The sequence below is a fragment of the Dreissena polymorpha genome, chromosome 2, assembly GCF_020536995.1.
Source record: "Dreissena polymorpha isolate Duluth1 chromosome 2, UMN_Dpol_1.0, whole genome shotgun sequence".
Taxonomy (NCBI): Eukaryota; Metazoa; Mollusca; class Bivalvia; order Myida; family Dreissenidae; genus Dreissena; species Dreissena polymorpha.
The window spans coordinates 125,821,730-125,841,874 of NC_068356.1; the positions used below are offsets into that span (position 1 = coordinate 125,821,730).

General features: G+C 36.3%; 1 protein-coding gene across 1 annotated transcript in view; it reads left to right on the forward strand.

Moving 5' to 3' along the window:
• The window catches only part of LOC127868893 (sorting nexin-8-like), a 34,526-nt gene that overhangs the window by 3,095 nt on the left and 11,286 nt on the right, over nucleotides 1–20,145 (forward strand). The window contains exons 3-11 of the mRNA XM_052411035.1: nucleotides 1,412–1,544; nucleotides 1,945–2,138; nucleotides 2,871–2,988; nucleotides 7,582–7,703; nucleotides 11,405–11,485; nucleotides 11,960–12,120; nucleotides 14,636–14,768; nucleotides 15,278–15,346; nucleotides 18,004–18,114. Of these exons, the coding sequence (XP_052266995.1) occupies nucleotides 1,412–1,544; nucleotides 1,945–2,138; nucleotides 2,871–2,988; nucleotides 7,582–7,703; nucleotides 11,405–11,485; nucleotides 11,960–12,120; nucleotides 14,636–14,768; nucleotides 15,278–15,346; nucleotides 18,004–18,114 (1,122 nt within the window). The remainder of the gene's footprint in view (nucleotides 1–1,411; nucleotides 1,545–1,944; nucleotides 2,139–2,870; nucleotides 2,989–7,581; nucleotides 7,704–11,404; nucleotides 11,486–11,959; nucleotides 12,121–14,635; nucleotides 14,769–15,277; nucleotides 15,347–18,003; nucleotides 18,115–20,145) is intronic.

Genomic DNA, 20,145 nt, shown 5'->3' on the forward strand with positions numbered 1-20,145 from the left:
ATATTTTGTTAAGGTTTTGAACATTGGCTCAAAAATCAACGTGTTTCAACCTACAACTTTGAAACTTCATATGTAGGCTAGCTGCACCTTGATGAGTTCTACATGCCACACCTATTTTGGGTTCACTAGGTTAAAGGTCAAGGTCACTGTGACCTCTTAAAAAAAAAAAATCTGACAAGCTTTCATTTAATCAAAACTGCAAACGCAGCCGAGCATGGCGCTCATTATGCGGTGCTCTTGTTTCTTTTTTAATCATGTTTAACAAGTAAAATAAACTTTGATGTGTATTAAACATCAAAATTAAGTGTTGTTTGTTGCATGCAGTTATTTCATAATAGATCAAAGTTTCTTAGTTAATATGTATATAAATGGACTGAGTCTGAATTAGGCATAGGTTATCATTATCCACATATCTGTGCAATGGATTGCAAGCATATAAGTAAATACATGCATATTTTGTGATTTTTGAAATAAAATGAAAATAAATAAAAATGCAAAAAATCTTAAATAACATACTGGGTACGTAAGTATTGTAAAGCTTTGATATTTTGTGTAAATATTAAAACAAAAACTATGTGCAAGAAAACATTTGTTAAACTACATATTTTCCAAAATATTTGAATAACAAGTAAAAACCATGAAAACAACATGTACATCTTTTAACCAATGTTAATGTATGTCTGTTATATGGTGTAAATCTTGAAAAAAATATTTTGTGAAAAAATCATTAAGTGTTATTTTGGGAAAATATTGAAATAAAACGTTTTAAACTGAACTCTAAAAGTGTTTCTCATGTGTGTGTATGCATAAATTACTCATCTAGAACCAATTGACAAATCAACAGTTTGAATAAGGTACGAGTTGACTTTGGTAAGAGTTGACTACCGTGGGAGTTGACCAAAAAACATTCGAGTTGACTAAGGTACAAGTTGATGGTAAACCCATTATAGTTGCCCCCTCCCACCTTATGCAGTTCTTAAGCACTCACTCTTATCAGATATTTCAGGGGTATCACTATGATTTTATGACAAGAGTCTAAGGAAAAAGTAGGAGACCCAAAGGAAAAAGTACAAGTTTTAAAAGGATTCACATTTCATATTGCAATTTGCAAAATATCCATTTAAAGTGACCTGTTCACAGTTTGATAAATTTTAAACATGCACAGATATGTGAATAAGTCCCTTTAAGTAAAAATAAATAATATTGTTCTTTGTTTTATTATTATAAACATATATTACATGTATATTTATTATATTTTATACACTAGTCCTTACTTGAACATCCAGTTTTAATATGGTTGAAATTAAGTTGCAAATGGAGTCTTCTATAGAAAAAAGCCCCCATGAAAATACATGTATATCAGACTATTAACTCTTTGTTTTGGAAATCCCTATTTTATTTCTCATTCTAGATATGGGAAGCAGCTGATAGCAAGCAAGGTTTTCTGTCCCGTAATGGCCTCTACAAGGCCCTCGCTCTTACAGCATTAGCTCAGCAAGGGAAGAATATCAATGAAAAATTGCTGGAATCATTTTCTGGGCAAGGTAAATTCTCATATTGTTTCAGTCTCATAAATTTTTATTTACTGTTGAATAATTTACATTGAAAGTCAATAGTTTTAGAATATGCAATTCTATGACTTTTTAAGAGTGATATATCATTTTCAATGATTCTGAATCAAATTCTAGTTTAATTAATTTTTCTAGAGATAATATTAAGCAATGATTTATGTGTTCATGTTCATTATAATAAAGAAATCTGATGCTTATTCTTTATAATGAAGCAATTATAAAAAAATGTACATGATGTCTTAGAAGTGCCTATTGTATTGTTATTTTAAAGGTAAAGTTTATATAAAGTGCATGCAAACATTTTAACATGTGGTTTGACTTATTTTGTTTTATTGCTAAACATCTATCGATTGTGATAAAACAATTATTTCAGAGTTACCCAAGCCAACATTAGGTGATTTATCAGACCTCAAAGCTGCCAGTGTTCGACTTAAAAGAGAAAAGTCTCCAAATGTTTTAGGCTTTACATACGCGGAACTCTCTGAATTAGACACTGTGAAAGTAGAACTTTTGCCTGAGAAGAAAGGTCTTATCTTGAAACATGTGGAATATGAAGTTACTAGTCAGGTACAACATGTGTTTGAGACTGTTTCTGGGAAAACGGTGCTTACTTCTTATGCATAAATAGGTCATCCCAGATTAGCTGTTGCAATTTGCACAGGCTATTCTGGGGCAGTACTTTCTGCTCTTATGGAATGTTTTGTTGACAGGAAGTTTTCTTAAACAAAAATTCATTTGAAGTGAAAGTGTAGTCCCTGATAAGCCTGTGCAGACTTGCAGGCTTATCCAGGACGATATTTTACGTGCATGCATTAAGGTGGGTTTTCCCAGAAACCAGCTTAGTTATTTGTTTCAACATGCACAGTTGAATGTAAAGTACATTAATGAAATTCTAAATTGATAATTGTGTGACAACATTGTTTTTTTTACTTCTGTTTATACAGTAATATTTCCATTGTATGTTCATCTAGTATATTTTTGCATGGAATTGATACAATTTTATTATCATAATGTCCTATTTAGATGTATTGATAAGTAAAACTGAATTTGTTATATCAGAAGAAAAGATAAGACATGTGTTTGATTAATGAAAGCATTTTATTGGAATGAAGTGTTCCATTTAAATTACATCATATTATTTTGATAGCTTTTATGCCTTTTTTTGTAAACAAACTACTTTACCTACCAGAATCATATTTGTGAAAAACAACATACACCGTGCTTTCAAAACCCTGTAATGTCACAAATCTATTAAAGACAGTGGATTTTCCCCAAAAAAACATTAACTTGTTCTTTCAGAAATATAGCTGCACGACACTGAGACGTTACAATGACTTCCTTGCCTTCCATGAACTGCTGTTGATGCGGTTCCCGTACAGATGTATCCCCCGGCTGCCTCCAAAGAAAATGATGGGAGGTTGGTGCTGTCTATGAAATACAGTGTTGTTTTCATTTAAATTTGGGTCCGGTATGGGGACCCATTCCCAATGGAAACAAGTATATATTTTTCCCAAATCAGACCTTAAAATTCCCCATTGAAGATTTTCAAAAGAATTTTTTTTTTTTCAATATTCTTAATTCTTAATTTTAGTCAAAACAACACAATAATTTTCATCGCAATGGGACCAGTCCCCATTCCCGAAATGGTTAAAAAACTCTGTGAAACAAAATGGGCCACGTCTGGGAAAACTGTGGTTAATTGATGCGTGTAAAGTGTAATCCATGATAAGCCTGTGCAGTTTAGACGGGCTTATCAAGGAGGACAGCTCTTGTAAGTTTTATGAAATTTTTCATTTAAAGGTAGACTCTTCTTAGTGAAAATCCATTCTAGGAAGAAAGTGTCCTACCAGTTCAGCCTGTGTGGATTGCACAGGCTACTCTAGGCTACACTGTTCACACATGCCAGGGCTTTTCATCAGAAAATTGGGAAGAGGCCCTAGCCTTTCAAATTGGGAATTTCATGCGTGATAACGGCTCATTTTGGGAAGACCGTGTTCTTAAAAGTTTTTGAAACAGGGTCGTTTTCATTGTGCAGAAGTATTAAAAGACACATTGTGGTGCATTCTTAATCATATTAGAGCTCATTGCTTTACAATTTGGGAAATTCCTCTATCAATTTTGGGAAAAAATGACTTTATTTTCAATTGGGAAGGGGCAGAATTTCGGCCCTGTTATATAAGGGTGAAAAGCCCTGCATGCATAGGCTACACCATATGTTTGCACAGGCTATTCTAGGCTACACTGTATTTGTGCACAGGCTACTCTAGGCTACACTGTACATGTGCACAGGCTACTCTACGCTACACTTTAAGTGTGTACAGGCTACTCTCGGCTACACTGTATGTGTGCACAGACTACTCTAGGCTACACTGTATGTGTGCACATGCTACTCTACGCTACACTGTATGTGTGCACAGGCTACTCTACGCTTCACTGTATGTGTGCACAAGCTACTCTAGACTACACTGTATGTGTGCATAGGCTACTCTATGCTTCACTGTATGTGTGCACAGGCTACTCTAAGCTACACTGTATGTGTGCACAGGCTACTCTACACTTCACTGTATGTGTGCACAGGCTACTCTAGGCTACACTGTATGTGTGCATAGGCTACTCTAGGCTTCACTGTATGAGTGCACAGGCTACTCTATGCTACACTGTATGTGTGCACAGGCTACTCTATGCTACACTGTATGTGTGCACAGGCTACTCTAGGCTACACTGTATGTGTGCACAGGCTACTCTAGGCTACACTGTATGTGTGCACAGGCTACTCTATGCTACATTGTATGTGTGCACAGGCTACTCTAGGCTACACTGTATGTGTGCACAGGCTACTCTACGCTAAACTGTATGTGTCCACAGGCTACGCTAGGCTACACTGTATGTGTGCACAGGCTACTCTATGCTACACTGTATGTGTGCACAGGCTACTTTATGCTACACTGTATGTGTGCACAGGCAATTCTAGGCTGCATTGTACGTGTGCATAGGCTACTCTAGGCTTCACTGTATGTGTGCATAGGCTACTCTATGCTACACTGTATGTGTGCACTGGCTACTCTACGGTACACTGTATGTGTGCACAGGCTACTCTAGGCTACACTGTATGTGTGCACAGGCTGCTCTATGCTACACTGTATGTGTGCACAGGCTACTCTAGACTACACTGTATGTGTGCACAGGCTACTCTACGCTTCACTGTATATGTGCACAGGCTACTCTATGCTACACTGTATGTATGCACAGGCTACTCTATGCTTCACTGTATGTGTGCACAGGCTACTCTAGGCTACACTGTATGTGTGCACAGGCTACTCTACGCTACACTGTATGTGTGCACAGGCTACTCTAGGCTACACTGTATGTGTGCACAGGCTACTCTATGCTACACTGAATGTGTGCACAGGCTACTCTAGGCTACACTGTATGTGTGCACAGGCTGCTCTACGCTACACTGTATGTGTGCACAGGCTACTCTAGACTACACTGTATGTGTGCACAGGCTACTCTACGCTTCACTGTATATGTGCACAGGCTACTCTATGCTACACTGTATGTATGCACAGGCTACTCTATGCTTCACTATATGTGTGCACAGGCTACTCTATGCTTCACTATATGTGTGCACAGGCTACTCTACGCTAAACTGTATGTGTGCACAGGCTACTCTAGGCTACACTGTATGTGTGCACAGGCTACTCTATGCTACACTGTATGTGTGCACAGGCTACTCTACGCTTCACTGTATATGTGCACAGGCTACTCTATGCTACACTGTATGTATGCACAGGCTACTCTATGCTTCACTGTATGTGTGCACAGGCTACTCTAGGCTACACTGTATGTGTGCACAGGCTACTCTACGCTACACTGTATGTGTGCACAGGCTACTCTAGGCTACACTGTATGTGTGCACAGGCTACTCTATGCTACACTGAATGTGTGCACAGGCTACTCTAGGCTACACTGTATGTGTGCACAGGCTGCTCTACGCTACACTGTATGTGTGCACAGGCTACTCTAGACTACACTGTATGTGTGCACAGGCTACTCTACGCTTCACTGTATATGTGCACAGGCTACTCTATGCTACACTGTATGTATGCACAGGCTACTCTATGCTTCACTATATGTGTGCACAGGCTACTCTAGGCTACACTGTATGTGTGCACAGGCTACTCTAGGCTACACTGTATGTGTGAACAGGCTACTCTATGCCACACTGTCAGTGTGAACAGGCTACTCTATGCTACACTGTATATGTGCACAGGCTACTCTATGCTACACTGTATGTGTGTACAGGCTACTCTATGCTACACGGTATGTGTGTGTAGGCTACTCTAGACTACACTGTATGTGTGCACAGGCTACTCTACGCTACACTGTATGTGTGCACAGGCTACTCTATGCTACACTTTATGTGTGCACAGGCTACTCTTTGCTACACTGTATGTGTGCACAGGATACTCTATGCTACACTGTATGTGTGCACAGGCTACTCTATGCTACACTGTATGTGTGCACAGGCTACTCTATGCTACACTGTATGTGTGCACAGGCTACTCTAGGCTACACTGTATGTGTGCACAGGGTACTCTAGGCTACACTGTATGCACGTGCATCAGGTCTTGATTTTTCACAGTGGAAGGCTTAAATAAATCTGATGTTCAAAAATGGAGCCTGAGGGATAGATCTTGAGTGAAATAGCAGCATGCTGCATTCTGCTTTTTCTTGCTTCACAAGAGATGTTAATCTGCACTTGTCACCAGAAAAAGTGCAGCAATCTTACAAAATGTAATATTTTGTTGAAAATGGCAAATGAAAAAGCTGTAATTAAAAAGCTTAATTATACGTGCAACACTCAGACTTTTTCTTGAATTTATCATATTATAAGAAAACCGCCTTGTCTGGCTTTTTGCCCTGCACATTTTATGCAGCACCCTGTAACTTTTAAAATCTTACATCATCACACAGATATAGTGACGGTGAGCAGATTAAACATTTCAAAATCAAATTGTGACATAAACAGTTTCTTTAGTGTGAATATAAGGAGTTGTACGAGGTTTAGCACCGTGGCGGGGAATAGGCAGTGAAACTTTTGGGGCCCACACCCAAGGCCCGTAGTCGACCTAGTGCCTACTAGAACACCAGTTCCCAGTCGAATTCATTCGTTCATTTAGCCTTTCAAGGCTGGCAAGTCATGAAATGTAACAATGTCCTTTTATAGGTATCAAATGACATCTTGAAAACGAAATCACCAGCAAAACAGTCTTGCAGATAATAAATAATTGTCACTTGGTAAGACAAATATGCGTGCTAGGATGTCAAGTCTTCAATCGAAACATAGCATTGATGTACAATAACTGGCATTGAAAAGTCATTGTATTAAGCTAAGTGGGTAAAAAATTCTTTTGTCAAGGCCTCATGAGGCCCCTAAATATTGGGGTGCCCTTAGAGAGTTGCCTACTGTGCTTAATGGGTAATCAGGGACTGGCTTTTGGGTTGCATGTATCCCCAGTCTCCTAACCTCTAAGGTCACATTTAGAAGTCAAAAGTAAAATTAAGCCACATACATGTAACAGTTTTGTTATTGACAGTCACATAAGTTGAGTTTTGAGACAAAATAGAAATGTCGGAGCGCACATGTAACTATGGACTATACTGATAAACATCAAAAGGAACTTAATCATTTCCCTCTCAGAAGCAAAGTGAAAATGGCTATGTGTAAACAGCATAAAACCAGAATAGCCTGCAAGTAACTTGCAGTCTGTTCAGGTTTTATGTTGTTTGCTGCTCATAAGTATCTAAAGGTTGGAAATGAACCCTTTTAAAACTTGAATTAAGTAAGAAAGGTCTTAAATTAAATCACACTTAACACACATTCATTAAGCCCAGTTTTCCCAATGTGCTACTCAAATGTGAGATAATCATTTTCAAACAAAGATCCTTCAGAAAGCGTTGTGTATCCAAAGGTGATTATTAAGATCTCCATATTTGTCATTTTCAGCGAACAGAGAATTTATAGAGCATCGGTTGAAATGCTTGCGGCGCTACTTGAACATGATATCACACCATCCTCAGATGCATGATGACAAACTTGTGCAGTTTTTCCTCTCTTTCAGCGGTTCGGTATGTCAAATTTAAATCGTACACCCATCTTATCTTTACCATATATTCAGCTTTACAACTTGGATATGCACTTTGATGCATTTTTAGTCCATAGAAAATCAAATCAAAGAACACTCTTTCTAGGTTCAAGTTTTAAAGCCTTCATTTCCTATCCAAATATAATGATGAGTAGCAAACAGCATAAAACATAAACAGACTGCGAGTTACATGTACCCGCAGGCTGTTCTGGTTTTACGCTGGTTACATTTATGATGTTTGCATTAAGTCATTTGCAATTTGCTTCTGAGCAGAAAATTGTTTATGTCAATGAAATTAAACAAAGTTCATTATACCCTATAATTTTTAGTAAAGGTAGTAAAGGTGGTATACAGGAAAGGCCATGGATTTCTGTCCCCCTGTCTGTTCTTTGCTCATTCTGTATGTCTGTCTATTTATCATAACTTGTTTGTACAACATTCACAATTGCAGGCATTTTCCTTATGATATGAAGTATTGTAAGTACAGTTTTTATCAGTCTAAATTACAAAAGATATGCCCTTTTTTCAAGTTTGACATTGTATAATTCTGTGTTCATTTTTGTAATTTCATTAGTCCGAAAAACTTGTTAAGTTATATTGGTATCGACTTGAAACTATTTAGGAAGGTAGGTATATTTCATTGACAGAATGTTAATTACAAGAGCGCCTCTTGTAAAATTAACATTCCCTCAATGAAGAAATGGAAGCCAGAGTCATGGCTCAGCCATAACTCTGGCTTTCATTTTTAGCTCACATGTCACGAAGTGACATGGTGAGCTTATGGGACCGTGTGATGTCTGGCGTCCGTATGTGTGTGCGTGTGTCCGTGAACATTTTGTTTGTGTAGACAGTAGAGTTCACAGTTTTCATCCAATCTTTATGAAATTTGGTCAGAATGTTTATCTTGATTAAATCTGGGTTAGGATTGTATTTGGGTCATCTGGGGTCAAAAACTAGGTCACTAGGTTAAAAACTAGGTCACATAATAGGTCGATAATAGAAAAACCTTGTGTAGACAATAGAGGTCGCAGTTTTCATCCAATCTTTATGAAATTTCTTCAGAATGTTTATCTTGATGAAATCTGGGTTGGGATTGTATTTGGGTCATCTGGGGTCAAAAACTAGTTCACTAGGTCAAAAACTAGGTCAAATAATGGAAAACCTTGTGTAGACAGTAAAGGTCACAGTTTTCATTCAATCTTTATGAAATTTGGTCAGAATGTTCATCTTGATTGAATCTGGGCCGGGATTGTATTTGGGTCATCTGGGGTCAAAAACTAGGTCACTAAGGTCAAAAACTAGATCAAATAGTAGAAAAACCTTGTGTAGACAGTAGAGGTCACAGTGTTCATCCAATCTTAATGAAATTTTTTCAGAATGTTTATCTTGATAAAATCTGGGTTGGGATTGTATTTGGGGCATCTGGGGTCAAAAACTAGGTCACTAGGTCAAAAACTAGGTCAAAAAATAGAAAGACATTGTGTAGACAATAGAGGTCACAGTTTTCATCCAATCTTTTTGAAATTTGGTAAGAATGTTTATCTTGATGAAATCTGGGTTGGGATTGTATTTGGGTCATCTGAGGTAAAAAACTAGGTCACTAGGTCAAATAATAGAAAAACCGTCAACAATTTGTTTGTGTAGACAGTAGAGGTCACAGTTTTCATCCAATCTTTATTAAATTTGGTCAGAATGTTTATCTTGATGAAATCTGAGTTGGGATTGTATTTGGGTCATCTGGGGTCAAAAACTAAGTCACTAGGTCAAAAACTAGGTCACTAGGTCAAATAATGGAAAACCTTGTGTAGACAGTAAAGGTCACAGTTTTCATTCAATCTTTATGAAATTTGGTCAGAATGTTCATCTTGATTGAATCTGGGCCGGGATTGTATTTGGGTCATCTGGGGTCAAAAACTAGGTCACTAAGGTCAAAAACTAGATCAAATAGTAGAAAAACCTTGTGTAGACAGTAGAGGTCACAGTGTTCATCCAATCTAATGAAATTTTTTCAGAATGTTTATCTTGATAAAATCTGGGTTGGGATTGTATTTGGGGCATCTGGGGTCAAAAACTAGGTCACTAGGTCAAAAACTAGGTCAAAAAATAGAAAAACATTGTGTAGACAATAGAGGTCACAGTTTTCATCCAATCTTTATGAAATTTGGTAAGAATGTTTATCTTGATGAAATCTGGGTTGGGATTGTATTTGGGTCATCTGAGGTAAAAAACTAGGTCACTAGGTCAAATACTAGAAAAACCGTCAACAATTTGTTTGTGTAGACAGTAGAGGTCACAATTTTCATCCAATCTTTATTAAATTTGGTCAGAATGTTTATCTTGATGAAATCTGAGTTGGGATTGTATTTGGGTCATCTGGGGTCAAAAACTAAGTCACTAGGTCAAAAACTAGGTCACTAGGTCAAATAATAGAAAAACCTTGCATAGACAAAAGAGGTCACAGTTTTCATCTTATCTTCTGGGCCGGGAATGTATTTGGGTCATCTGGGGTCAAAAACTAAGTCTCTAGGTCAAAAACTAGGTCACTAGGTCAAATAATAGAAAAACCTTGCTTAGACAATAGAGGTCACAGTTTTCATCTTATCTTCATGAAATTTGGTCAGAATGTTTATCTTGATGAAATCTGGGCCGGGATTGTATTTGGGTCATATGGGGTCAAAATGAGGTCACTAGGTCAAAATATAGAAAAACCTTGTGTATAAAAAAGCGGTCACAGTTTTCATCCAATCTTTATAAAAATTTGATCAAAATAATTATCTTGATGAAATCTGGGTTGGGATTGTATTTGGGTCATCTGGGGTCAAAAACTACATGTAGGTCACTAGGTCAAATTATAGAAAAACCTTGTGTAGACAATAGAGGTCACAGTTTTCATCTAATCTTTATGAAATTTGGTCCGAATGTTTATCTTGATGAAATCTGGGTTGGGATTGTATTTGGTTAGTCAGGTGAGCGATTCAGGGCCATCATGGCCCTCTTGTTTTGGAATTATTACTTTTCATTAGATGTTGTAGTCTAATTTTCTCAGAAACATACCTTTAAAAAAAGGTTTGAGCTTTAAACTTATGCATATGAATCAAACCCTGCTTATGCGCTGCAAATTCCATGCTGCTAATATTTTTTTCTTGGTACTTGTTTTAAATTTGCATATATTTGTGAATAGTAATTTAATATTTATTTAAACTGTGATTAAAAAAAATCAGAAATGGTTCACTTTTTATAAAGTTTACTTACTCGCAAACTTGCAGTAACAGTGTCCTGATTTATTGATGTTTTTTGGGCAACACCATGCTACATTGCTAAAATTTGGTCCCTGCTCATCTAAAAGCCATGCTGTGATAAAGCTGGGTTAAATGCATGTGCATACAGTGTCGTCCCATATTAGCCTGTGCAGTCTGCAAATCTGGAATAACACTTTCCACTTGTATGGAATTTTTGTTTACAGTATATAGAGTATCTACTAAACAACCATCCTTTTAAGCAGAATATGTGTTCCTGATTAGCCTTTGCAGACAGCACAGTCCAATCTGTGACAACCTTTACGCATATTGCATAAAGACTAGTTTTCTCACAACTTTGCTAGTATTATTTCAAAGTGTATATGTCAGCTAATTAATTCTTTTGAGTGAAGGTAAAAGTATGTTAACAAAAGTGCTTTTTCTTCAGGATTGCCAACAGAAAATCCGGGAAACTTTCCGAGGAATTCCGGATGAGTTTATGACCAGCAATCTTGCAAGTAGGGCTAAGGTACTTCTAGGAAACATGCATTTATTTTACTAATTTTATAATGCAAATAAAGTTAAGGTATTTTGTATTTCTTCTTTAATTTTAGAAAACAAAATAAATTCAGGAGATCCTACTTATCGATGTTACAAATTTAATAAAATTTACAGCATCCGATGATCAATTCTAATGCTTTTTGTGTTGAGACAAGATTTCAATTTCTCACCATTTGTTGTTTGTGGATTATTGCCTCTTCATCAAAAAGCTAAAACAACTCCACATTTTCTGTAAAACTGAATAAAATATGTTATGCACATGGTTATATTTAGATTAAAGAATTTATCACAAGATATCCAAGAAAGATGGTTGGACCATATAACTTAATCATTTTAATACGATAGTCCTAGAAGTGATTATTTTGAAACAATGAAAACAAAGTTAACATACAGTATATAATGTCACTTAAAAAAACTTGTCATTAAGTTTTTATATTTTCAGGATTTGGTTCCCATGGATACCCAGACACAACTTAGCAACAGCAAGGAACACATCAAAATGCTATTCAACAGTCTGTCAAAGTTAAAAGACATCTGCGAACGCATGGTTTTGCGTGCCACAAGCTATGCAAGTGATATGTTGCAGTTTGGAAAGGAACTGAGGTATTGTACAACCTCCACATGTCAAGTTTTTATTTTCTTGATTATTTACAAGGTATAACCTACATTCTGGAAAAACTGGGCTTAATACATGTTTGAAAAATGTCGTCCTAGATTAGCCGGTGCAGACCGCACAGGCCTATCAGAGATGACACTTTCTTTCTAGATTGGAATTTTGCTAAATAGAGACTTCTTTTAAACAAAAAATTCCATAAAAGTTTAAAGTTTCATTCCTTATTAGTCCGTCTCTACAGCTCATGCATTAAGCCCTGTTTTTCCAGAATGAGACTTGGTTACTAAGTATGAGTAGGCTACTGTAATTGTACTTCCTCCTTATGTCAAGTGTTTTATATCCTAGATATTAACTAAAATTGAGTTTGCAACTGTAATTACGGAGTACTGAAGAGGGTGCTTGAAAGGGGATGGTTGGCCGATGATTTAACACTTCCGAGTATGTGTTATGGTAGCAGATCTTTTAATGGTTATATCAAGTAGATGTTTTGTTGAGAGTTCCAAGGGACATTGTAATTAAGATAACATTCAGTATGTTTGATGATATCATTTCTTGAGCAATAAGCAATAAAATGTGCTTGTATTGATACCATCTTAATTCATAAATTGAGAAATTTAACCTGGAACATACATTGAGCCTGTAATTGTTTAGTCCTGATCATAACTTGAGTGGAACTTCAGTGACTTTCTTAGATAAATCTTTCTGACTGAAATCTAATGGATTTTTTTTGCTTTTAAAGAAAGAAACAAATATTTTAACAATATTAATTATTTCAAACATTTTTAATCAAAATTCATGTGTGTGAAATAGCTAGTGAGTTAATTTTTACTGATTTAAAAGAACTTCCTCAAGTTTTTCTTTTTTTAAATGATCCATGGTTGGTAATTGTTGATATATGATTTGATGTAGCTTGATGAGTAAAGACTCCATGTTAATATTTGATATAGTTCCTTGAGAAATGACTCCATGTTGATATTTGATGTACTTCAATGATAAATTACTCCATATGTATATTAGATATAGTTACATGAGTAATGACTCCATGTTGATATTTGATATAGTTCCTTGGGTAAGAACTCCATATTAATATTTGACGTAGTTCCATGAGTAATGACTCAATGTTGATATTTGATATAATTCCTTAAGTAAGAACTCCATATAAATATTTGATGCTGTTCAATGAGTAACAACTTCATTTTGATATTTGATGTAGTTCCATTTGTAATTACTCCATGATGATATTTGATATAATTCCATGAGTAACTACTCCATGTTGATATTTGATGTAGTTCCATCAGTAACAACTCAGTGTTGATATTTGATGTAGTTTCTTGAGTAATGACTCCATGTTGATATTTGATATAGTTTTATCAGTAACAACTCAATGTTGATATTTGATGTAGTTGCATGAGTAATGACTCCATATTGATTTTTGATGTAGTTCCATCAGTAATGACTCCATGTTGATATTTGATGTAGTTCCATGAGTAATGACTCTATGTTAATATTTGATGTAGTTCCATGATAAATGACTCCATATTGATATTTGATATAGTTCCATGAGTAATGACTCAATGTTGATATTTGATGTAGTTTCTTGAGTTTTGACTCCATGTTGATATTTGATGTAGTTTCATCAGTAATGACTGTATGTTGATATTTGATGTAGTTCCATGAGTAATGACTCCATGTTTATATTTGATATAGTTCCATGAGAAATGACTCCATGTTGATATTTGATGTAGTTCCATCAGTAACAACTCAGTGTTGATATTTGATGTAGTTTCTTAAGTAATTACTCCATGTTGATATTTGATGTAGTTCCATGAGTAATGACTCTATGTTAATATTTGATGTAGTTCCATGATAAATGACTCCATATTGATATTTGATATAGTTCCATGAGTAATGACTCGATGTTGATATTTGATGTAGTTTCTTGAGTTTTGACTCCATGTTGATATTTGATGTAGTTTCATCAGTAATGACTGTATGTTTATATTTGATGTAGTTCCATGAGTAATGACTCCATGTTTATATTTGATATAGTTCCATGAGAAATGACTCCATGTTGATATTTGATGTAGTTCCATCAGTAACAACTCAGTGTTGATATTTGATGTAGTTTCTTAAGTAATTACTCCATATTGATATTTAATGTAGTTCCATCAGTAATGACTCCATGTTGATATTTGATGTAGTTCCATGAGTAATGACTCAATGTTGATATTTGATGTAGTTGCATGAGTAATGATTTCATATTGATATTTGATATAGTTCCATCAGTAATGACTTCCTGTTGATATTTGATGTAGTTCCATGAGTAACGACTTCATGTTGATATTTGATGTAGTTCCATGAGTAATGACTCCATGTTTATATTTGTTGTAGTTCCATGAGTAATGACTCCATGTTGATATTTGATGTAGTTCCATGAGTAATGACTCCATGTTTATATTTGATGTAGTTCCATGAGTAATGACTCCATGTTGATATTTGATGTAGTTCCATGAGTAACGACGCCACACCTGTCTCTTCCTGGTCCTGTGGTTCCAACGAGACGTGGCGCCACCTCAAAAAGGGATTCAAGCACCTGTCAGTGGAGTATGGGGCACTAGGGGACAAGGCCGCAAAGGAGGTAATAGGCTAACGCTCAATTGATTATTGTCAGGTGATGTACTTCTTTCAAAAACCCCGGCTACTCTTAAGTATACTACAATTTACTCTGGGTATGAAAAATACACTGGAAGGCATCCGGCAATACTCACTTCTCAGAGGGACTTTTTAGTATATTTTTTGTGCCCTGGATACCTGAGTTGACAATCATTGATTGAGCAGTACTGACAGTGAGAAGGTTGAGCATAATAATGATTGATAGGAGGAGATTTGATGATGTTGAAAATGATGATTTGTAATGATGATGATTTGATGATGATGATGATGATGATGATGATGATGATGATGATGATGATGATGATGATGATGATGATGATGATGATGATGATGATTTGATGATGATGATGATGATGATGATGACTGATTTCGATGATGATGATGGTGATTATGATAATGATGATAATGATTTATGTCGATGATTACTTTTCACAAATGTACTATGCTGTTCTCAACTGATCCATCTTTTTGCAGGCCAATGATACAGAAGACCAGGTTGTGGAGAAGTTATCACTGTTGCTAGACCTCATACAATCCTATCGGGTAAGTTTATCATCTTGCACTGCTAGATCTCATACAATCCTATCGGGTAAGTATATCATCTTGCACTGCTAGATCTCATACAATCCTATCGGGTAAGTTTATCATCTTGCACTGCTAGATCTCATACAATCCTATCGGGTAAGTTTATCATCTTGCACTGCTAGATCTCATACAATCCTATCGGGTAAGTTTATCATCTTGCACTGCTAGATCTCATACAATCCTATTGTGTAAGGTCATCATCTTTCACTGCTAGATCTCATACAATCCTATGGGGTAAGGTCATCATCTTGCACTGCTAGATCTCATACAATCCTATCGGGTAAGTTTATCAACTTGCACTGCTAGATCTCATACAATCCTATCGGGTAAGTATATCTTCTTGCACTGCTAGATCTCATACAATCCTATGGGGTAAGTATATCTTCTTGCACTGCTAGATCTCATACAATCCTATCGGGTAAGGTCATTATCTTGTACTGAAGGTTATTTGAGTTGCGTTCCAGAAAACTGGTCTTAATGTATGTACATTAAGTGTATAAAACAGTCTGCACTGGATTATCAGGTATAACATTTTACCCAAAACTGGATTTTTGCTAAGAAGAGTGTCTGGGCAGACTAATCTAGGACAACACTATATTCACATGCATTAAGCTAAGTGTCTGGGCAGACTAATCTAGGACAACACTATATTCACATGCATTAAGCTAAGTTTTTTCGGAACAAGGCTATTTCGTTCTTGTTTAAAAATGCTCTGGTAAAGATTTTAATGTCATCTACATTTAAAGTTGGTTGGTGGTTACCATTCAGTTTCAGTGTCCTTTGCTTCCATTTATTTCCCACAAGACACCACAGGCATTTGGATCGAAAATTAGTTTGAATGCATGCATGGGTATGTCTGGATGGGAAAGCATCCAGGTTGGCTTCTGACATAATATAAACTGGGTATGCATATATTAAATAATTTATTGAATCTGCTTAATAGAATTAACTTAATACTAATGGCCTTTCTCTAAATAACAGTTAACTATAAATGACGCCAGTAGATTGATCATCATCGACACATTGTAAACCCAGAAATCCAAATTGTGCATGCGTAGTGAATTGTATATATTTTATATATTAAATGATCAATCTACTTACTTTATTTATAGTGTGTAAATCGTTTTGTCACCTATTTTTGTGATTTACTTTCAATTTCACATTGCAAAATTTAATTAATGAATATACTGAAAATATGAACTTTTTTCCAGTAATGTGATATACCAGTTGTGATATTTTAATCAATATTAACTAACAATTGTAAAAAAATACTGTTTTTTAGAACTTTTCTTTTTTCGTCATTCGTGGTTGACCGTCCCTTTAAACTTCAATGCATTAATAATATTCCAAAATGGCAATTTGACATAAAGATCTCATTCCAGTCAATGTGGTATGGAACTTACCTGTTTGCTGTTCCTATTTTCTGTTCTCACCAATGATTATGGATTAGGTGTTACATGCTTTTTATGCACCCCCAAATTTTTTTTGGGGGGAGCATATAGTCGCCACTTCGTCTGTCCGTGCGTGTGTCCGTGTGTCCGTCCGTGCACAATTTATGTCTGGGCTATTTCTGAGCAATTAATGACCGGAATTCAATTAAACTTTATGGGAAGATTCACTACCAAGAGGAGATGTGCATAATATCAGCCGTTCTGGTCGGATGATTTTTCACAGAGTTATGGCACTTTGAAATTTTCCATAAATTGTACATATAGTGCAATTCTTGCCCCCCCCCCCTCCCCAACTACTAGACATTTCCTTTTATCTGAATATATAGTGCAATATTGTGACAAAAAAAACTTTGGGAAGCATCACCCGTCTGCGACGGTTTCTTGTTATCTTTGCTGCACTTCCAATATGGATTATATGTTACATGCTGTTTGCTGTTTTCCCCAATGTGGATTACGTGTTACATGCTGTTCATTTTTGTTGTTCTCCCCAATGTGGATTATGTGTTACATGCTGTTCCTTTTTGTTGTTCTCCCCAATGGGGATTATGTATTACATGCTGTTCCTATTCTCCCCAATGTGGACTATGTGTTACATGCTGTTCCTTTTTGTTGTTCTTCCCAATATGGACTATGAGTTACACGCTGTTCCTGTTAACTGTTCTCCACAATGTGGATTATTTGTTACATGCTGTTCCTGTTTGCTGTTCTCCCGAATGTGGATTACGTGTTACATGCTGTTCCTGTTTGCTGTTCTACTTGATGTGGATTATGTGTTACATTCTGTTCCTTTTTGGTGTTCTCCCCAATGTGGATTATGTGTTACATTCTGTTTCTGTTAGCTGTTCTCCCCAATGTGGATTATGTGTTACATGCTGATCCTGTTTGTTCTGCTCCCCAATTCGGATTATGTGTTGCATGTTGTTCCTGTTTGCTGTTCTCCACAATGTGGATTATATGTTACATGCTGTTCCTATTTGTTGTTCTCCCCAATGTGGACTATGTGTTACATGCTGTTCCTGTTAGCTGTTCTCCCTAATGTGGATTATATGTTACATGATGTTCCTATTTGTTGTTCTCCCCAATGTGGACTATGTATTACATGCTGTTCCTGTGTGCTGTTCTCCCACATGTGTATTATGTTTTACATGCTGTTCCTGTTTGCAGGATCTATGTGAGCGTCATGAGAAGGGTGTACTGCAGGACCATCAACGGGCCGTACAGAAGATGGGGCAGTACAAGAAGAAAAAGATGTCAGCAACTGTACAGAGCGCAGAGGTAATTTTATTTAAATGTATTTACTTAACCATCATTGAATATAAATCTTTTGGCTTATTGAAACGCCCTTGAGTCTGTTTCCTGGGTTGTACTTGGTGTCTCTGTGGTAATTCATAAGAATGGTGCAATGGTAGGGATTGAACCCATTACCTACTGGTCAATTGGTGGACACTGTATCCATAACATTTAGCAGCATTTATCTTAGAGGTATGGAAGCAAAAGCTCTGTAGGAGATTTAGGGCACTGTATAGGATTTATGGATCTGTCAACACATTTATGAAAATGATGATACATGAAATATTGACCAATTAACGAACATTTGTAGTTCTAATGATAAGCTATTGAATCCTATTTGTATTAACATGAGTGATATTAAAGCTGTTCATAATAAAGATGGGTTGTCTCTTGGCAGATAAACAACAATACTGTACTGTAGACAATGTTAAAGCATGAACAACTGTATGGGGTTTCTGTGCTGAAATTTTGTTTGTAGTTATTTGACATTTTATTGTCCCCTACCGGTTTCATCGGAGGGGACTTATGGTTTGCGCTCTGTGTGTATGTGTGTCCGTGAGTCCGTCAGTCTGTCACACTTTTCTGGATCCTGCGATAACTTAAAACGTTCTTTATATTTTTTCATGAAACTTGAAACATGGACAGATGGCAATATGGAGATTATGCACGTTATTTCATTTTGTTCCTACGTCAAGAATTCTGGTTGCTATGGCAACAAATAGACTAGAAATACTGCTGAAAATGGTGGATCCTGCACACTTTTCTGGATCCTTCGATAACTTTAAAAGTTCTTCATATTATTTCATGAAATTTGAAACATGGATAGCTGGTAATATGGACATTATGCAAGTCATTTCATTTTCTTCCTACGTAAAAAATTCTGGTTGCTATGGCAACAAATATAAACAAATAATAAATATTTCTGACAATGGTGGAGCCGGTAGGGGACATATATTGCTTTGCAATAGTCTTGTTTATCTTGGGTTAGCATTTTTTGTCCCCTACCGGTGAAACTGGAGGGGACTTATGGTTTGCGCTCTGTCTGTCAGTCTGTCCGTCACACTTTTCTGGATCCTGCGATAACTTAAAAAGTTCTTCATATTTTTCATGAAACTTGAAACATGGATAGATGGCAATATGGAGATTATGCACATCATTTCATTTTGTTCTTACGTCAAGAATTCTGGTTGCTATGGCAACAAATATATATAAAACAAGAGGGCCATGATGGCCCTGAATCGCTCACCTGACTCATTAAGATCAGATAAAAACTATGACCTCTATTGTCTACACAATGTTTTTCTATGATTTGACCTAGTGACCTAGTTCCTGACTCTAGATGACCCAAATACAATCCCAATCCAGATTTCATCAAGATAAACATTCTGACCACAGTTCATAAATATTGGATTAAAACTGTGACCTCTATTGTCAACACAAGGTTTTTCTATTTATTTGACCTAGATTTTTACCCCAGATGACCCAAATACAATCCCACCCAGATTTCATCAAGAATTCTGACCAAATTTCATAAAGGTTGGATGAAAACTGTGATCTCTAATGTCTACACAAGGTTTTTCTATTATTTGACCTAGTGACCTAGTTTTTGACCCCAGATGACCCAAATAAAATCCCAACCCAGATTTCATCAAGATAAACATTCTGACCAAATTTCATAAAGATTGGATGAAAACTGTGACCTCTATTGTCTACAGAAGGTTGTTCTATTATTTGACCTAGTGACCTTGTTTTTGACCCCAGATGACCCAAATACAATCCCAAACCGGATTTCATCAAGATAAACATTTTGACCAAATTTCATCAAGATTGGATGCAAACTGTGACCTCTACTGTCTACACAAACAAATTGTTGACAGACGGACGCACGGACACACGCAGGCACGCACAACGGACGCCGGACATCACACGATCACATAAGCTCACTGTGTCACTTCATGACAGGTGACCTAAAAATATGTGTCGGAGATAAACATGAACAGTTGTGGTGGTAGTAGT